Source organism: Heterodontus francisci, chromosome 7 (assembly GCF_036365525.1).
Source record: "Heterodontus francisci isolate sHetFra1 chromosome 7, sHetFra1.hap1, whole genome shotgun sequence".
Taxonomy (NCBI): Eukaryota; Metazoa; Chordata; class Chondrichthyes; order Heterodontiformes; family Heterodontidae; genus Heterodontus; species Heterodontus francisci.
This window is the reverse complement of record NC_090377.1, coordinates 114807879-114825914: the sequence shown is the minus strand read 5'-3', so window position 1 is coordinate 114825914 and position 18036 is coordinate 114807879. Positions and strand designations below refer to the sequence as shown.

Genomic DNA, 18036 nt, shown 5'->3' with positions numbered 1-18036 from the left:
AAACCTTGGGATTCATATATAAAAGTCTTTGGAGGTGGCAAAACAAATTGATACGGCTGTTTAAAAAGCATAAGGGATCCTTGGCTTTATGAACTGGGGCACAGCATACAAAAAGCAAGGAAGTCATAGTAAATAACTGGTTCGACCTCAGACAGAATTGTGTCCAGTCCTGGGCACCATAATTTAGAAAAGATGTCAGGCCTTGGAGAATTAACAGAATAGTACTAGGGATGAAGGAATTCAGTTATGTGGAGAGACTAGTGAAGCTAGGATTGTTTTCCTGGAAGCCAAGCAAGTTAAGAAACAATCAACAGAGGTGTTCAAAATTATATGGTGTTTTAATAGGAAGTAGATAGAAAGAAACTGTTTCCACCTGCAGGAGTGTCAGTACCCAGAGGTTACAGGCTTACAATAATTAGCAAAAGAAAAGTTACGTTATGGAATGCATTGTCTGAAAGGGTGGTGGAAGCAGATTCAATAGCAGCTTTCAAAAGTGAATTGGATCAATTAATAAAATGATAAAATTTGCAGGGCTATGGGGAAAGAGCAGGTCCTTTCAATGACCCTAGTGGAAAAAAAAATCCATGGAATCCTGTGAAGTTTTACCAAATAAAACAAGGTCCATAATTCTAAAATAAGAGTCCTAAAAAAAAAACTTTAAAATATGGAAGCACCATTGTAACATCTCCAACCTTGAAGAAATGAAATGCCATTTTCAAATGCGTTTCCTTACAAAGAGTGGGGAAAAAATGAAAAATACTTTAAAACACATTTTCACACTTATGCTCACTCACTCTACCTGTAGCCAATACAGTTCTGGTTTGTACAATCTTTTCACTCATAACTCAAAGCAAAGTTAAATCCTAGACAAAACATCTGCAATTACATTATTTTTTTCCCGCAATGTGGATAATCTTTAAATAATAAGGTTGCAATAGTAAACTCCATCGGAATAGTCTGTCACTCTGGTTTTTGAATTTATCCACAAAGGCTTTGGAGTTATGATCAGTATATACCAGTGTCTCTGTAGTCGTGGCGGACATAGACCTGAAAATGCTTAACAGCTAGTAATAAGCCTCGGGTTTCTTTTTCCACTGTTGAATATCTTTGTTGATGTCAATTTAGTTTTTTGGAAAAGTATCCCACTGGCCTTTCTATGCCTGATTCATCGTCTTGTAACAGGACTGCACTGACCCCCAGGTCACTAGCATCACTTGCTACCTTGAAGGGCTGAGTGAAATTTGGGGCAGTCAACACTGGTTCATTAATCAAAACGGCTTTCAGCCTGTCAAAAGATGCTTGGCATGCCCCTGACCATACTATCTTGGTTTTCTTTTTTTTGTAGCAAATCTGTCAGTGGAGCAGTTATAGTACTCAAATTTGGTATAAACTTGCAGTAGAAACCACACGTACCCAAGAACCTCATGATTTCTCGCTTTGTCCTAGGGGTGGAGAACTCCACCAATGCTTATACTTTCACTGCTCTTGGCAACACTTGTCCTTGCCCTACTACATGCCCAAGGTAGGTTACTCTGGCTTTTGCAAATTCACTTTTGGCAAGGTTGATCACTAAATCGGCCTATTGTAATTTTCTAAACAAAGCTTCTAGTTGTCCCAAGTGGTCTTTCCAAGTGTCACTGTATACCAGCACATCAAGATAAACCACACAATTAGGAACACTGGCTACCACTTGGTTCATTAGTTTCTGAAAAGTGGCTGGAGCATTTCTTTTTAGATCGAATGGCATTACTCAGCATTGGAAAAGAATGTCTGGTGTGACAAAGGCTGACATTTCTTTGGCTCAGGGTGCTAAAGGAACCTCCCAGTATCCCTTTAACAAATCAATTTTTGTAAGAAACATGGCACTGCCCACTCTGTCAATAGTCTTCCAAACAAGATATTGGGTAGGCAACTGCCTTTGTTACTGCATTAACCTTTCTGTAGTCTATGCAGTATCTAGTTGAACCATCAGGTTTAGGCTCTAACACTGCTGGGGAACTCCAGCTGCTTTGACTGCGTTCAGTTAGGTGGTTTCTAGCATGTATTGGATTTCTGCTTTTACCTGGGCCTGTTGCTCTGGACTTAAGCGAGAAGGATGCTGTTTTATAGGAAAGGATTCCCCTATATCCACATCATGCATTGCTAAGGTTGTACACCCTGGCTTGTCCCTACAGACTCCTTTAAATGCTGGGAGTAGCATTGTTAGGTGTTCTCGTTGTTCTGTATCTAAATATGAAAACATAATGTGCATTCTCCCTAACAATTCAGTATTAGCTAAGCGGATAGTATGAGGTTCAATTAGAGAATTGTCAAGATCTCTTTCTGCCTCATCCTTCACTGTCCCTACTAGCAGACATACCTGTGCTCGCTTATCCGCATCCCAGTGATGATATTGTTTCAACATTTTAATATGACAACCAATTCTTTTTCTAGCAATCTGGGGTGTTAATCAAATAATTCACTTTACCACTTCTTTTGACTATTTTATATGTACCACTGAACCGTGCTTTCAGCAGTTGTCCCTGTAAAGCAAGTAATACTAAAACCTCATCCACTGGTTGAAATGTTCCAGCATGCTTGTCTGCCCATTTCTTCTTGGTGGTTTGGGAAGCTTTAACGTGTTCCTGAGCCACTTTGCAGGCTCTCGTGAGCTGCTCCCAGAACACAGATACATAATCTAGCACAGTAGAGTCCTCCCTCTGTTCTAAAAACCTTTCTGTAATTAGTTTCAGAGGACCTCTTATCTCATGTCCATAAACTAATTCAAAAGGACAAAAAACGGTAGATTCATTAGGTGAATCCCTAGTGGCAAACAAAAGAAATTCTAGCCCTTTTTCCCCAATCATGGGGATATCCATTGCAGTATGCTCTCATCATCGGTTTGAGGGTCTGATGGTACCTTTCTAAAGCCCCTTGTGGGTGGTATGCTGAAGACTTTAACTGTTATACCCAAATTACCTACAATGTCCTGAAAGATTTGAGACATAAAACTTGAACCTTGATCTGACTGAATCTCAAGCAGTAATTCATATCTTAGTGAAGAACTGTGTTAACTTCTCTACCACTACCTTAGCAGAAATTGATCGCAAGGGAATGGCCTCTGGGAACCGAGGAGCCATATCCATGATATTAGTTGTCCTGCTTTTGTTTTCGGTCAAGGTCCTACACAGTCTACCAATACCCTACTAAATGGTTCCCCAAAAACTAGTATGGGAATTAGAGGTGCCGTTTTAATGGCAGGTTACGGTTTTCCCACAATCTGGCACGTTTTACAAAACTGCACAACATCCTTGGAAAGACCTGTCCAGTAAAAATGTCGACTTACACGTGACTGGGTCTTCCAGATCCCTATATGTCCCACCACAGGAATTTCATGGGCTATCCTTAATATTTCCCGGCGATACTTGGATGGTACCACTATCTGGTGAACTACCGTCCAGTCTTCATCTGCAGGTCTGAGAGGAGGTCTTAACTTCATCAGAATCCCATCTTAAAGATAATATCCTTCAGAAACTCCCTTTGCCTCAGATTTCATTAGAGCCGATTGTGCCACTTTATTTAACTCTGGATTGGCTTGCTGAGCGTCGATTAGAGAAGATTTATTGAACATCTCCTTTGGATTATCCAAATCCCCAAAGATCGTTTCAGATATTGGCCTGTCTGTGGTACCAACTTTACCTCCGACAATGGAACTTATTTAGCCATTGCTCAGGTCACGACACAAGGAAAAGTTCCTGGAACCTTTTCCTACAACTGTTCCGTCTCTTGAACTTCACTTGGTTTTTCCATGACTGGAGATGCTACTACCTTTGCTCCGGCCAAATCATTCCCAGAAGTAGGTCAACTCCATCTACTGGCAAACTATGAACAACATCTACAGTTACCATTCCAGACATTAGGTCACACTCTAGGTGCACCCACTACAAAAGTACCGGTATATACTCCCCACCAATACCATTCACTAAAACCTTGGCATTCAGTGCACTCTCTGGTGGAAAAGTTATGCCTTTTCCCAGTTTAAAAAAAAAGAGAGTTTGGGTTGTTACTGTATCCCTAAGTATAACTTATAGGTTTACCTGCCTCACTTGAGGGATAAGAAGTTACTTTCCCTTTTGACAAGAATTCCCTATAACTCTCAGGTATCTTATTCACAATCCTTACACTCAGTAGTTTTTGTACTTGGCCTTACAGCTGCCGTCAGTCAGTCAGGGCCCCTTTCTCTACATGGGACTTATTGGGTACACAAAGTCATTGTGTTTACCCCGCAACTTCCAGTATTCTGCACAATGGTATCATTTAGGCTTTCGGACCTTCCTTCCACCCTCAACATCTTCCTTTCTGGCTGGTGGAGGAGATCCCGGCTACTTGCCTTCCTTTCACCCACCTTCTATCCTTCTCAGGTTTGGGCTTATAAACCAGCTTGTAATCATCAGCGATTTCCGCTGCCTGTCTGGCTGTTCAAACCTTCTGGTTTTCTACATGGGTTCTTACTAACGGAGGGAGTGAATTATGAAATTCTTCCAGGAGATTTAGTTCCCTAATGTTCTCGTACGTGGCCTCTACCTTTTGTGCCCACATCCAATGATCAAAATTAATTTGCTTTACCCTCTCAAATTTTATACAAGTCTGCCCAGACTGTCTCCGAAGGTTCTGAAATTTCTCCCAGTAAGCTTCAGGGACCAACTCATAAGCAACAAGAATAGCCTTTTTTGCCATATCATCTGCAGAAGCCTCCTCCGAAAGCACGGCATAAACTTCATGAGCTCTGCCCATCAACCTGCTTTGCATAAGCAAAGTCCAGCTTTCCTTCGGCCACTTCATCTGTCTGGCTATCTTTTCAAAAGAAATGAAAAATGCCTCTATGTCCTTTACCTCAAATTTTGGAAGGGCTTGTACAAATTCAAACAGCTCTCCACTGGGTCCTGGGCTGGAGTCAGATCTTTCACCACCAAAAGTTCCACTGGAGTCAAGACCACCCCTTCATCTTAGCTCCATCTTTTTAAATTCGAATTTCCTTCCATCTGTTTCACTTTCTCTTTGAAATTTAATCTCAAGTTTGTCCAATTCTATTGCTTTTTCTTTTTGTCAAGTTCAAGCTGCCTCATCTGCAATTGAATTTTAGCTAACTCAGCTGCATTACTATGTGGTTTGCTACCTTCTTCTAATTGCAAATGCTGTGCTATTACTGCAATAATGTCTGCTTTCTTAGCTCCTGGCTTTAACTCTACCAACAATTCTGCCAAATCCCTTAGCCTAGCCTTGGTTAAGTTTCTCAAGTCATTCAGGGATACATCCTCCTTCCCCAGAAAGGTCGTAGCAACCGACAAAGACATTCCAGTAGTGTTTATCTTACTCTAATGTACAAGAAATCTGCTTTATATTTAAAATTTTTCCTCTTTTCAATTATTATTACCTCACTTACAATTGTACGTCGTCGGTATTGGGTTATACCACACAGAGCCCCCAATTATATGTTACGACCGAGGTGGAACGAGTGCACTTATTTCTAGTCCCACTTTTCCACAAGTCACAACATATATTTAAATGTTTACCCAGTTACCAATACGGTCAATCATAGATTCTATTTTAACCCAGAATAAAATACACCAACCAGGTTTCTTTAATAAACAAAATCAGATTATCTAAGACGACTTAATCAATAATGAAGCGAAGCATTAACAGATTGAAATATGAAAGTTCCCTTTTTACCTTAGCCCCTCACTCTCTCACATACACACAGGTTAACCAAGAGAGAATTTTTTCTTTAGAGCTCGGTTACCAAAAAAACTCAAAAAATACTTTGGCCAAATACTTGCTAATTCTTAAAAAAAAAGTTATGGAAAGAGGTCAGTTGTCCCTTTTTTGGTTTGGCATCCCAAATACGCATAGAAGGCAGTCACTGGGATCTTTCTAGAACAGTTCTTTTCAGGCGACGTTGAAGATCAGTTTGGCAGGTTTTCACAAAGAAATGCAGCATCAGGGGTTTCTTGCAGGCCTATCAGGAGGAATGCAGCACCGATTTCTCTATTTCTTACACTCACTTCTAAGAGCTTCTCAAAGAGATGGAAAGGCTGGCAGGCTTTTCAAAGAGATGGAAAAGACAGAGTTGGGGTTTTGTCCTTGGCAGGTTGATTCTTAAACTCCTTTCAAAACACTGTCCAAAGCTAAACCAAAAACAAACATTCTCAAGAGACACGCTTCCTGACCACTATAAATCTTGACCTGTCACTTCTCTGTAAACATCTCCTCCAAGTCAAAAAGCCCCTGCTGGGTATTCATCTCTAGACAGGTGACTTCCAGTAAGGGTTGTTCACAAACCAAGTCCCCTCAGTGTCCTTTTAATGACCTCAGTGAAAAAAACATCCATGGAATCCTTTTCAGTTTTCCCCAAATAAAACAATGTTCATACTTTTAAAATACACAAGTCCTCAAAAAAAATACTTAAAAATATAGAAGCACCGTCGTAATAGTAAGTCCTGTCCAGCTAACTTGGTTTAATTGTTTGAGGAGGTTATTAACATGGTAGAAAAGGAAATGTCGATGGATTTTTATTAATATGGACTTTCAGAAAGTATTCAATAAGATTCCACAGAAGGGACTGTTGAGGAAAATTCCAGTGCATGGAATTGGAGGCAACCTTTTGACATGGGTAGGGAATTAGTTAGGAGGTAGGCGACAGGGAGTAGAAATAACGGGTATGTACTCCAATTGACAGGATGTGATTAGTGGTAATCCCAAGGATCTGTACTGGGACCATAGTTTTTCATTATATTTATAAATGACTCGGGTGAAGGTGGAGTGACAGCTGTATATCCAAGTTTGCTGACACCAAGTTAGGTAGCACAGTAAATAATATACACGAGAAGAACATTGCAAAGGGACTTTGATAGATTAATGAGTGCGCAAAACTGTGGCAGTTGCTATTCATTGTGGGCAAGCGCGAGGTGACCAAGAAAGATAGATCAGTGTATTTTCTAAATGGTGAAAAGTTAGGAATTGTGGGAGGAGCAGAGAGATTTATGGGTCCATGTACAGAAATTACTAAAACCCAGAGGGCAGGTACAAAAGATAATTAAAAAGGCTAATGAAATGTTGGCCTTTATCTCAAGGGGGCAGCAATATAAAAGGGTGAAAGTTATGCTGTAGTTGTACAGCTTTGCATAGATCACATCTGGAGCAACTGCATCCAGTTCTGGGCACAGCACCTCAGGAAGGATATATTGGCATTGGGTTGGGTGCCATGCAGATTCACCACATTGATACTGGGGCTAAAAGAGTTAAATAATGGGGACAAGTTGCGTAGACTTGGCATATATATTGAAGATTAATCAGTGATTTAATGAGGTGTTTAAGATGATTGAAGGAGTTGATCGATAAACTATTTCCCCTGGTGGGGGTGGGGAGGGGTACCCCCAGAACAAGGGAGATAACCAGGCCATTCTGGAGTGATGTCAGGAAGCACTGCCTCACACAAAGGATAGTGGAAATCTGGAACTACAACCCCCCCCACTGCCATAAACTGTTGAAACTGTTAGTTGATTTTTGTTCAGTAAGGGTATTTATTTATCAACATGGAACCAGGTAAGTGGAGTTAAGATAAGGATCAGACACGGTCTAATGGAATGCAGAACAGATTCAAGGGCTAAATAGCCTACTCCTGTTCCTACGTGCCTCAGACTCCTGGAGCTCTTTCAGCAATTTCAAGATTCATGGAGTATCTCCACTTTACACTCGTCACTCAATATTAAATTTGATCTGACATTGTTCCAGCCACTCCCATTTTGTCCAATTATTTATTTTTTTAAAGTTTGAGCTGCCTCCTCAGATTCAACCATTTCGTATCATCTGCAAGTCAGGCCATTGCCATTGAGATTTTGAATTCAATTCACTAACGTAACAAAATAGTAGGTGTCCCATCACTGATCCCCAGGGTTGCTCAAGTTGATTTTCCACTGATACAACTCTCTAGCAAGTATCCAATGCTTCCTATCTTTTAGCCAATTTCTTATCCACTCCCAGGATTTATTCTGAATTCCTACCCCATTTGAATTTAACTGGAACTTTGCCAAATGCCTTTGGAATCAAGCCTGTTGCACTGTGGCAAGAAGCATCACAACAGGGCACTGGCAATGCAACAGGGAGTGTCAAAATACTCAACTTTACAACTAATGTGAACGCTTAAGTACAAAGTAAACATTTAAAAACAATTTTAGTAAAGACAGATACTTCTAAATACAATTTTGAACCAATCATCCCAACCTCCTATTCCCTGAATGCATGTCATAGCAAAACACAAGAAAACCTAAAATGAAAAAGGACATTTAATTTTCTTCAGGTCATTGAAAAACAGTTAACAGAAATCCTCATCAATACCAAACAATTCATCTCAAATTCCAAGCTGATCAGGGTTCAATGGATTGGAAAAGCATCACCTGTGATACATCAAGGCCAATATAAGCACTACAAGAACCTCACTACCATTCAACTCCACAATGAAAACTTTGTAATGCTCAGGAGAGCAGGAAACTCTTTTTGGTAAGTAAATGGTAATACAGCATATCTTAGGTGTGTTATCTTTCACTTACGATGACTTGGGTAGAGTTATCTACTCAATGAAAAACCAATGTCATGGTCTCAGCTACTATTTGTCGACTAAATTGTCAGCTTTTCACAGATTAACCACCAGAGGGGAGATTTCCATCTATTTCCAGCAGAAACCATCCCCAGAATCGCAACGGAAAGGAAGAGCTTGAACTGAGGCTGGGAGGAATTACCTAATCTACACCGCTCACATTGTGCGTCAGCTAGGTAGCAGCTCTGATGGTATCTATAGAAGTGTGCCCTGATCAGACCACCCTGCCCCCACAGACCAAAGATCTGAGGGATAAGATAAATCTAAAGAGAAGGCTGCCATTTGAGTTTAGCACCAAGGTTACAGCAATATAATGGTCAAGTGGCCAAACTCCCCAAGTTTCAAATCACGGTGGTGGAACATGCCTGACTTGTTAACATTTTGATAGCGAACCCAATGAATGCCACAGGCAGGCTCATAGGTAGGGCGGAAGGTGAAGCAGAGGGCTTTTCTTTGTGCATCAGGAGGATGGTTTTTTTTTTTTAAATCTTACCTTGGAGTGCTGCTGTTGCTCTTCTAGTTGTGTGCCCCTTTTCCAAGCCTCTGAGAAAATGGAGCTGACGATACTTTGGGAGCGAACATGACCCGTAGACTGCAAGTCAGAAACACCACTGTCTGACTGGTTCGAATGGTTTGAGTGCGATTCTGTGCAAACAAAGCAGGTGAAGTTAAATCCCATGCATCAAATTACAGGTCTATTGAGTTTCTGGTGTGCAAAATGCTTGAGATTTCAACATGAAGCACTACATATGCTAAAAATCTGACAATAAAATACTGCAAATACACAGGTCACCTGACATTTGAAAGAAACACAAGGTTAACATTTTAGATGAAGATTCCTTGGATTATGAGATCTGACAAAGGGTCTTCACCCAAGCATTAACCTTTTCAGGTATTGAAAGACATACTGCGCATTTTGTTAACTTGAACTTCACGCTGTTTTCATGCCATTTTTATTTCTTCGTAGGAAAGTTCAGCCTTAAAAGAAATCTCTTTTTTTACTGAACATCTTGATGGAAATTCAGTAAAGGTGTGTTTCTGTCACATCTGGGTGCAAGTGCTGTGATATTTCCTTTCAGCATTAAAATCCACTTTGAACAAAACTGAAAGTAAATTTCAAAGCACTTACACCCAAATCTAACAAATAAAGGCTTACTGAATTCCCATTTCTTCCCGGCTTTCCAAAGCAAACACTGTTGCAGGAAAGTTTGAGCATATCTGATTGTCTCTACGGCAGCACCTTTTCCCTCATTTCCTTCTACTTTCTCCTCCCAAAAGAACAAACCATAGTACAGGAAAATTTGTACAAACGCACTCCGAGTCCCTTCACTCTAATGCAGCCATACAAAAAGACTACATCAAGCAGTTTTCCCCCAATGTACCTGTACAAATGCACTACATCCAGCCCCTTCCATCCAAGGTACCCATATAAACACATTATATCAAATCCCTCCAATTTACTGTGCACAAAAGCGTATAATTGCCCCACTTAACCCAATTCAAAATTCACGAGTCAACTTAAAATAATTCCCTCCAAATATTTGCCTTGTAAAGAATACCAAGTATTCCCTAAGCCATTTAAATCAACTCAGCCCATATCTGTCCATGTAGCCCTCAGTCCCGCACCCTACCAAGTCAGTCATACATGAACTTGTTTTGATGTGTAGTCAAATGCCAAAGATGCACTCAGTCTTAATTTAACTGGTTGCTAACAGCCCCCTCACTGAGCAGATACTTTCAATGCATGAGCAACAGTCACCAAAATTTTTCTCCTTTTCCACTCGTCAATAGACACATTATGGTATACATATACAGCCCATGCACTTCTCCACCTTCATTCTCATCCCTTGACTCTAGGTCTATCTGAATATTCTCTCTCTCTCTATATACAGTGCACACCAACATTCCCCTAATTTTTTTTTTGTTGTGCACAGCCTATTCATTTACGAGGGCAGGCCCTTTAAATTTTTTTGTGACCAAGCACATGAGGTAACTTAAAGGGGTTGACTCATGCTCAGCCTGCATGGGAACCTTTGGGTTGCAGGAACATTGCTGGACATCTGACCACATGGCTTAATGCCATGAGCAAATTCTTAAAGCATTGTTACTGGTCGTGCCCATATCCATATCATTTATAAAAGTGTAAGCAAAAAAACGATACCAAAAAGACACTTGGAGTGCCACTCATTGCCACATCCCATGAGCCTTCTCTGTTTATCCCATGAGCCTTCTCTGTTTATCACCTGCTGCCTTCTACTGCTTAGCCAGTCCACTATCTACCAGCAATATCATAATCTGCTTTCCTTAAAGGTGTTAATCAGGGAAATGTATCACATGCCGCCTGAAAGTTTAAGCACACTATCTACTAGATATCTCTCTTTAAATAATCAACCGTATCTACTACCAGTGAGTATTCAGTACAGAATTTTTCCCAACTACAGATGTCACACTAAACAGTCTAATTATTAGTTCATATGCACTCCACTTTTGAACATTGGCTCAACACGAGGAACTTTCCAGGTGTCCGTACAGCCTCTAGATTTATGAAACTCAAGCATTTTAATCAGAGTTGTATCCAGAAAACTAGAATGTGTAATTTGATTTCAGTCTAAGCATGAACAACCATCGGCTGATAATGACTTTTCAAAATACTTTTCCTCCCAATTCTCTTCCTCCTCTCCCAATTAGCTGGAATTGTTAAGCTGTCTCTGGTATCTCACCCAAGTGGCTGTTTTCCATGTAAACTTAGATAGCAAGCATTGGCTGACTGTCAACCATAGAAAGCATAATGGCCAAGCAGGATACTGCCATATTCCGGGAGGGTGCAGCAAGCAGCAAATGAGATGACAAAGCACTGATTGGTTATTCTCCAAAGGTACCGGGGCCAGTTGTAACATTATCACCCTGTTTGATGAACAGCTAACGATACAGATTGGGGGGCTGTACCGATTGGTATATGGCAGAGAGTTGAGCAATCAAAAGAGCTATCAAGAGAGATCAAAATATGTACATAGATTTAAAAATGCTCCATAATGATACAATACACCAACTCAAATTTCTTCCCTACAGAATTTCTTTTCCATGTGGCATGCACATTTTTGTCTGGTATATGCAGCAACTCAACAAATGTACATCCAATGCTCAACATACTCTAAGCAAACTTGTTGTGCACTTATTAGGATTCAGTTTTTATTTTGTTCAAAATCCTTCTAGCCGTACAGAACAGAATAGTGCAGGAAGAGGATCAGCTATGCTGCCAGGAATGGGGGAATTTCCAGCTGATATTGTCTATGCTCAAGCATAAACTGAGGTTCCTGGGTGGCAACTGGAGCTTGCACCATCCACACCCCAACAAGCATCATACCTTTGAGAGGAGGGTAGAGGGTAAGACAGACAAAATTGGGAAGGGGGAACAAAACACTTAGAAGCCAATTTACCTGGTAAACTGGAAGAGCTGGACCCAGATTTCATACTAGCACTGGACAGGGATGACCATTCATATGCAGCTTCTGCCCGCTTCACAGCATCCTGGTAGTTGTCATATAGTTGCTTCCCATACTGGTTAACAAAGATGAAAAGGAAATTTTTTGAATCACACCCGTCAGCCTCTGTACATTTCCATAGGAAAAAAGCCATAATCACAGTGGTTGTTCATACAGCTTTAAGCCAACAAGATCAGAGATTGATTGGTGCAGTGCAACTACAAATGTATAGGGCTTTGGAGAGACCACACCTGTAGTAGAGTAAAGTTTTCGTCTTACTTAGGGAAAGATATACTTGCCATGGAGGGACTACAACAAAGTTTAGTAGACTGATTCCTGGGCTGGGGGGTGAGGGTGGGTGGGGGTGTTGTCCTATAAGGAGAGATTGAGTACACAAGGCCTATATTCCCTGGTGTTTAGAAGAATGAGAGGTGATCTTATTGAAACATGTAAAATTCTTAAAAGGGTTGAAAGGGTAGATGCTGGGATGATGCTTCCCAGCTCTAGAACTAGGGGATCATTGTCTCAATAAGACGTTGGTCATTTAGGATTGCGATTAGGAGAAATTTCTTCACTTCTTTGGAATTCTTTCTTCTTTGGAATTCTCTACCCCTGAGGGATTCAAGGTCATTGAGTATATTCGAGACAGAGATAGATATATTTTTGAATACTAAGGGAATCAAGGGATATAAGCATAGTCCAGAAAGGTGGAGTTGAGGTAGATGATCAGCCATAACCTTGTTGAATGGTGGAGCAAGATCAAAAGGCAAAATGGCCTACTCCTGCTCTTAGTTCTTCTGTATTGGTTTGAATATGCTATGGAAAAATTTCACTGAAGCCAATTCTCCTCAATGTCTACCAATCCACTTCTCTAGTCATATTAATTTCCTCAAAATTCAACATAGTAACAGAGCTGTAACACAGTGACAGACCTGTACCCACCAGTACTGTACCCCAAAGTTAGACAGTGACAGACTTGTACTGCAAGAGGGCTAGGATCAGGGAGTTGAAAGGGGATTTGGCCCAAGTGGTTTAGATACAAAGTTTGGGAAACAAAACAGTGAATGAGCAACAGAAGGCTTTCAAGGAGGATATAGTTCAGGTACAGACTAGACAGAGAGTATGATGAGGAAAGGCAGGACATCCATAACTAGAGTTTCCTGGATGAAGAAATCGAGATTACAATGAAACAGAAAAAGGAGGCTTATGATAGATGTTAGGTTCCTAATACAGTAGAGATTTATGCAAAATATAAAAACTACAAAGAACTGAGAGACAAAGAAAGTGTATGAGAAAAGATTAGTGGGTAGCAGAAAAGGGAATACTAGGGTATAAGACCATATATTTAAAAAAGTATAGTCGAAAGGACCAAAAAAGGAAATCATCTTGTGGTGACAGAGGGCATGGCTAAGGCACTAAATGAGTACTTTGCACCCGTCTTCAGAAAAGAGGGATGCTGCCAGTGTCACAATTAGCAATGTTCAAAGTAGAAAAGTGTCGTTTTTCAGATAGGACGCATCCCAACTTACTAAGGGAAATAAGCATGGTAGTGGTGTTGTTATTGTGTATATAGACTTTAAAGAGGTGTTTCTTAACACCTAATAATACTTAGCAAAATTGAATCCCATGGGATTAGAGGGGAAGTGACAGCGTGGATACAGAACTGACAGAAAACAGAGGATTGAACAGTAGTTTTTCAGATTGGAGGGAGGTATATAGTGGTGTGCCACAGGGGTCAGTATTAGAATCATTTCTTTTTGCTATATATTAAATCACCAGGATTGGAGGCATAATTTCAAAGATTACAGTTGACACAAAACTTGAAAATGTAGTTAACAGAGAGGAGGGTGATAGCAGACTTTAGGACATAAACTGATAAAATGCACAAACAAAAGGCAGATTAATTTTAACAGCAGTGTGAAGTGATGTATTTTGGAAGGAGAGGCAATATAAACTAAATAGTACAATGTTAAAAGGGGTACACAAGCATGGAGACCTGCGAGTTCACATTCAAATTTTTGAAGATAGCAGGACAAGTTGATACGTTGTTGAAAACCATACAGAATCCTTGGCTTTATAAATAGAGACATGGAGTACAAAAGCAAGGAAGTTATGCTCAAACTTTATAAATCACTGGCTGGGCCTCAGCTGGAGAATGGTGTCCAATTGTGTACGTACACTTCAGGAAGAAGGTCAAGGCCTTGGAGTGGGGGCAGAGAAAATTTATTAGAACGATACCAGAGATAAGGGATTTCAGTTATGTAGAGAAACAAGAGCAGTTGGGAATATTCTTAGAGCAGGGAAGATTAAGGGGAGCTTTAACAGAAGTGATCAAAATTACGATGAGACTTGATAAGAGTCAACAAGTAGAAAATGTTTCTATTCACAGGAGGATCAATAACCAGAGGACACAGAGTTAAGATAACTGGCAAAAAAAACCTGTGGGAGGATTAGGAGAATATTCTTATGCAGCGAGTTATGATGATCTGGAATACACTGCCTGAAAGGGGGTGGTGGAAGCAGATTCATTAGTGACTTTCTAAAGGGAAAAATTGCAGAGGTTTGGAGAAAGAGCAGGGGAGTAGGACTAATTTTTCAAACAGCCAGCACACACTCAATTTTTGCTTTACGTTTAAAGCTCAATAAGGTTAGTGTTAGGGGAAAGGAACATTTTCCCACATTTATGTGGAGTGTCAGTCTCAAGTATTTTCGGGTTAGGTAGAACACAGGCTAGCAACTGAATGAAATGCTATGCTCCACTGAAGGATAAAGCATGATCCCTGCCCCTAACAGCTAGTTACCTTGGCAATACGAATGCCATTCACCCACTGGTGAAGAGTTCTGACATCATCACAGCAGAGGTACTTGATGTATTGAGACTTCTTCTGGATCTGAGGATGCTGCAGAAAAACAGCAAATGGGAGAATAAACTTCTACGCATCACAAGGCACACAACAATGCACAATAATCTCTAATAAATCACTGTCAAGCTAAAAATGTGAAAAGGCAAGCCCAAACTGGTGGACACAGTGAATTTGACTACACATCAATATTCAAAATACATCGTCAGTATTCACATCTTGTCTGTGCCACTCTACTTCCTTTTGTCACACTGTGCCAATATTTTCCATGATAAATTCCTACATCCACATGTTTATGGAGGATGGAAGATAGGTCAGTCAAGAGAGCATTGGATTAGGTCAAATCTGGAGGTAACAAAGGCATGGGTGAGTGTTTCAGCTGCAGATTGGCTGAGGCAGGGGCAGACGGGAGATATGATATAGGTGGAATTAAGCAGTCTTGGTGATGGAGAGGACATGACATTTGAAGCTTAGCTCAAGGTCAAGTAGGATGCCGAGATTCCCAACAAACTGATTCAGGCTGAGATAGCGGGCAGGGAGGGGAATGGAGTTTGTGATGGGTACCAAAGACCTCCCAATACTAAACTGGAGAAAATTTCTGCTCATCCAATATTTGATGTCAGTCAAGTAGCATGACAACTCACAGGCAGTTGAGGGTGAAGAGAGGTGTTGGTGAGGTAAGCTGGGTGTCAGCGTACATGTAGAATCTAATGTGTTTTTGGATGACGTCGCCGAGGTGCAGGACACAGATGAGGAATAGGGGGCAGCAGAGTATAAAACATTGGGGGACTCCAGAAATAAGTGCAGGAGCTGGTTGAAAAGCCATTACAGGAAATTCCCTGATTGGACAATAATGGAACCATATGAGGGCCATACCACCAAGCTGAACAATGGAGGAGAGGCGTTGGAGGATGATAGTTTTAACAACTATGTCAAAGGCTGCAGACATGTTCATAAGGATGAGAAGGGCTCATTTACCACGATCCCATAGGAAGTCATGTGTGACTTTGCTAAGTGCTGTAACGCAGCAGAATCCGGATTGGAGAGGTTCAAAACAGAGCTGCAGGAAAGATGGGCACAAGTTTGGGAGGTGACAACATGTTCAAAGACTGTGCAGCGGAAAGGGAGGTTGGAGAAAGGGCAGTAGTGTGCAAGGGCAGAGGGATCAAAAGTCTGTTTTTTGAGTGGGGCTCAGAGATTTGAAAGGGACGGGGGTAGTTCCAGAGAAATGTGAATAGTTAAAAATATCAGTCAGCATGGGGATAAGGAAAAAAAGTTGGGTAGTCAGTGGTTTGGTGGGAACAACATTGAGGGAACAGGAGGCGGGTCTTATGGGCAAGACGTGTTCAGAGGGCACGAGGGGATATAGGAAACTAGAGAAAGTGAGGTCGGGACTAGAGCAAGGAGGAATCAGAGGGAAACTCTGGCCCGGGGGGTTGGGCAAGACCGAGAAGTGGCAGAGGCAGCTGAACAGATAATCTCAATCTTGTTGGCAAAGTCGTCCATTAGCCCTTCACTTTTTTTTTTAATTCATTCTCAGAACGGAGCAGGGCCAGCATTTTCCCATCCCGAGTTGCCCTGAAGGCAGCAGTGGTGGTGGTGAACCGCTGCAGTCTATATGAAGGTGCTCCCAAAATGTTCGGTAGGGAGCTCCAGGATTTTGACCAGGTGAACATGAAACAACAAGATATGTCCATGACTGGATGGTGTACGACTTGGAAGGGAACTTGAAGGTAATGGTGTTTCCATGTACCCTGCTGCCCGTTGCCGTCCAGGTGGTCGAGTTCAGAGGTTCGGGAGCACCTGTCAAGGAAGCCTTGATGCATTTCCGCAGAGCATCCTGTAGAAAGTACACACTGCAACCACTGTGCACTGGTGGTGGAGAGACTGGATGTTTAAGGTAGTGGATGGGGTGCCGATCAAGTGGACTGCTTTGTCCTGGATGGGGTCAAGCTTTGAGTATTGTTGCAGCTACACCCATCGAGGCAAGTGGAGAATATTCCATTACACTCCTGAGAGTCAGGCAGTGAGCCACTTGTTGCAAAATACTCAGTCGCTGACCTGCTTTTTCAGATAGAACATTTATTTGACTGGTAGAGTTGAGTTTTTAAGTCAATGGCAACCCCCAGGATGTTGATGGTGGGGAATTTCGTAATAGTACCACCACTGAATGTCAACAGGAGGTGATTTGACTCCCTCTAGTGGGAGATGGTCATTGCCTGGCATTTGCATGTGAGAAAAGATTTATCAGCCCAAGCATGGACATTGCCCATGTCTTGCTGCACACAGGCGTGGACTGCTTCATTATCTGAGGAATCGTGAGTGGAGCTAAACACTACCTTTCTTTGGCCTCCTTATCTCAAGAGACAATGGGTAAGCGCCTGGAGGTGGTCAGTGGTGTGTGGAGCAGCGCCTGGAGTGGCTATAAAGGCCAATTCTAGAGTGACAGGTTCTTCCACAGGTGCTGCAGAAAAATTTGTTTGTCGGGGCTGTTACACAGTTGGCTCTCCCCTTGCGCTTCTGTCTTTTTTCCTGCCAACTGCTAAGTCTCTTCGACTAGCCACACTTTAGCCCTGCCTTTATGGCTGCCCGCCAGCTCTGGCGAACACTGGCAACTGACTCCCACGACTTGTGATCAATGTCACAGGACTTCATGTTGCGTTTGCAGACGTCTTTAAAGTGGAGACATGGATGGCCGGTGGGTCTGATACCAGTGGCGAGCTCGCTGTACAATGTGTCTTTGGGGATCCTGCCATCTTCCATGAGGCTCACATGGCCAAGCCATCTCAAGCGCCGCTGACTCAGTAGTGTGTATAAGCTGGGGATGTTGGCCGTCTCAAGGACTTCTGTGTTGGAGATACGGTCCTGCCACCTGATGCCAAGTATTCTCCGGAGGCAGCGAAGATGGAATGAATTGAGACGTCGCTCTTGGCTGACGTATGTTGTCCAGACCTCGCTGCCGTAGAGCAAGGTACAGAGGACACAGGCTTGATACACTTGGACTTTTGCGTTCTGTGTCAGTGCGCCATTTTCCCGCACTCTCTTGGCCAGTCTGGACATA

At 41.8% G+C, this 18036-nt stretch overlaps 1 protein-coding gene across 7 annotated transcripts in view; it reads right to left on the bottom strand.

Annotated features, from left to right (window-relative positions):
• The window catches only part of LOC137372246 (ras-associated and pleckstrin homology domains-containing protein 1-like), a 212032-nt gene that overhangs the window by 8811 nt on the left and 185185 nt on the right, over positions 1–18036 (bottom strand). For all 7 annotated transcript variants that reach the window (XM_068035920.1, XM_068035924.1, XM_068035922.1 and 4 more), the window contains 3 exons: positions 14916–15014; positions 12070–12190; positions 9126–9277 (listed from right to left, as the gene is read on the bottom strand). In XM_068035920.1, the coding sequence (XP_067892021.1) occupies positions 9126–9277; positions 12070–12190; positions 14916–15014 (372 nt within the window). The remainder of the gene's footprint in view (positions 1–9125; positions 9278–12069; positions 12191–14915; positions 15015–18036) is intronic.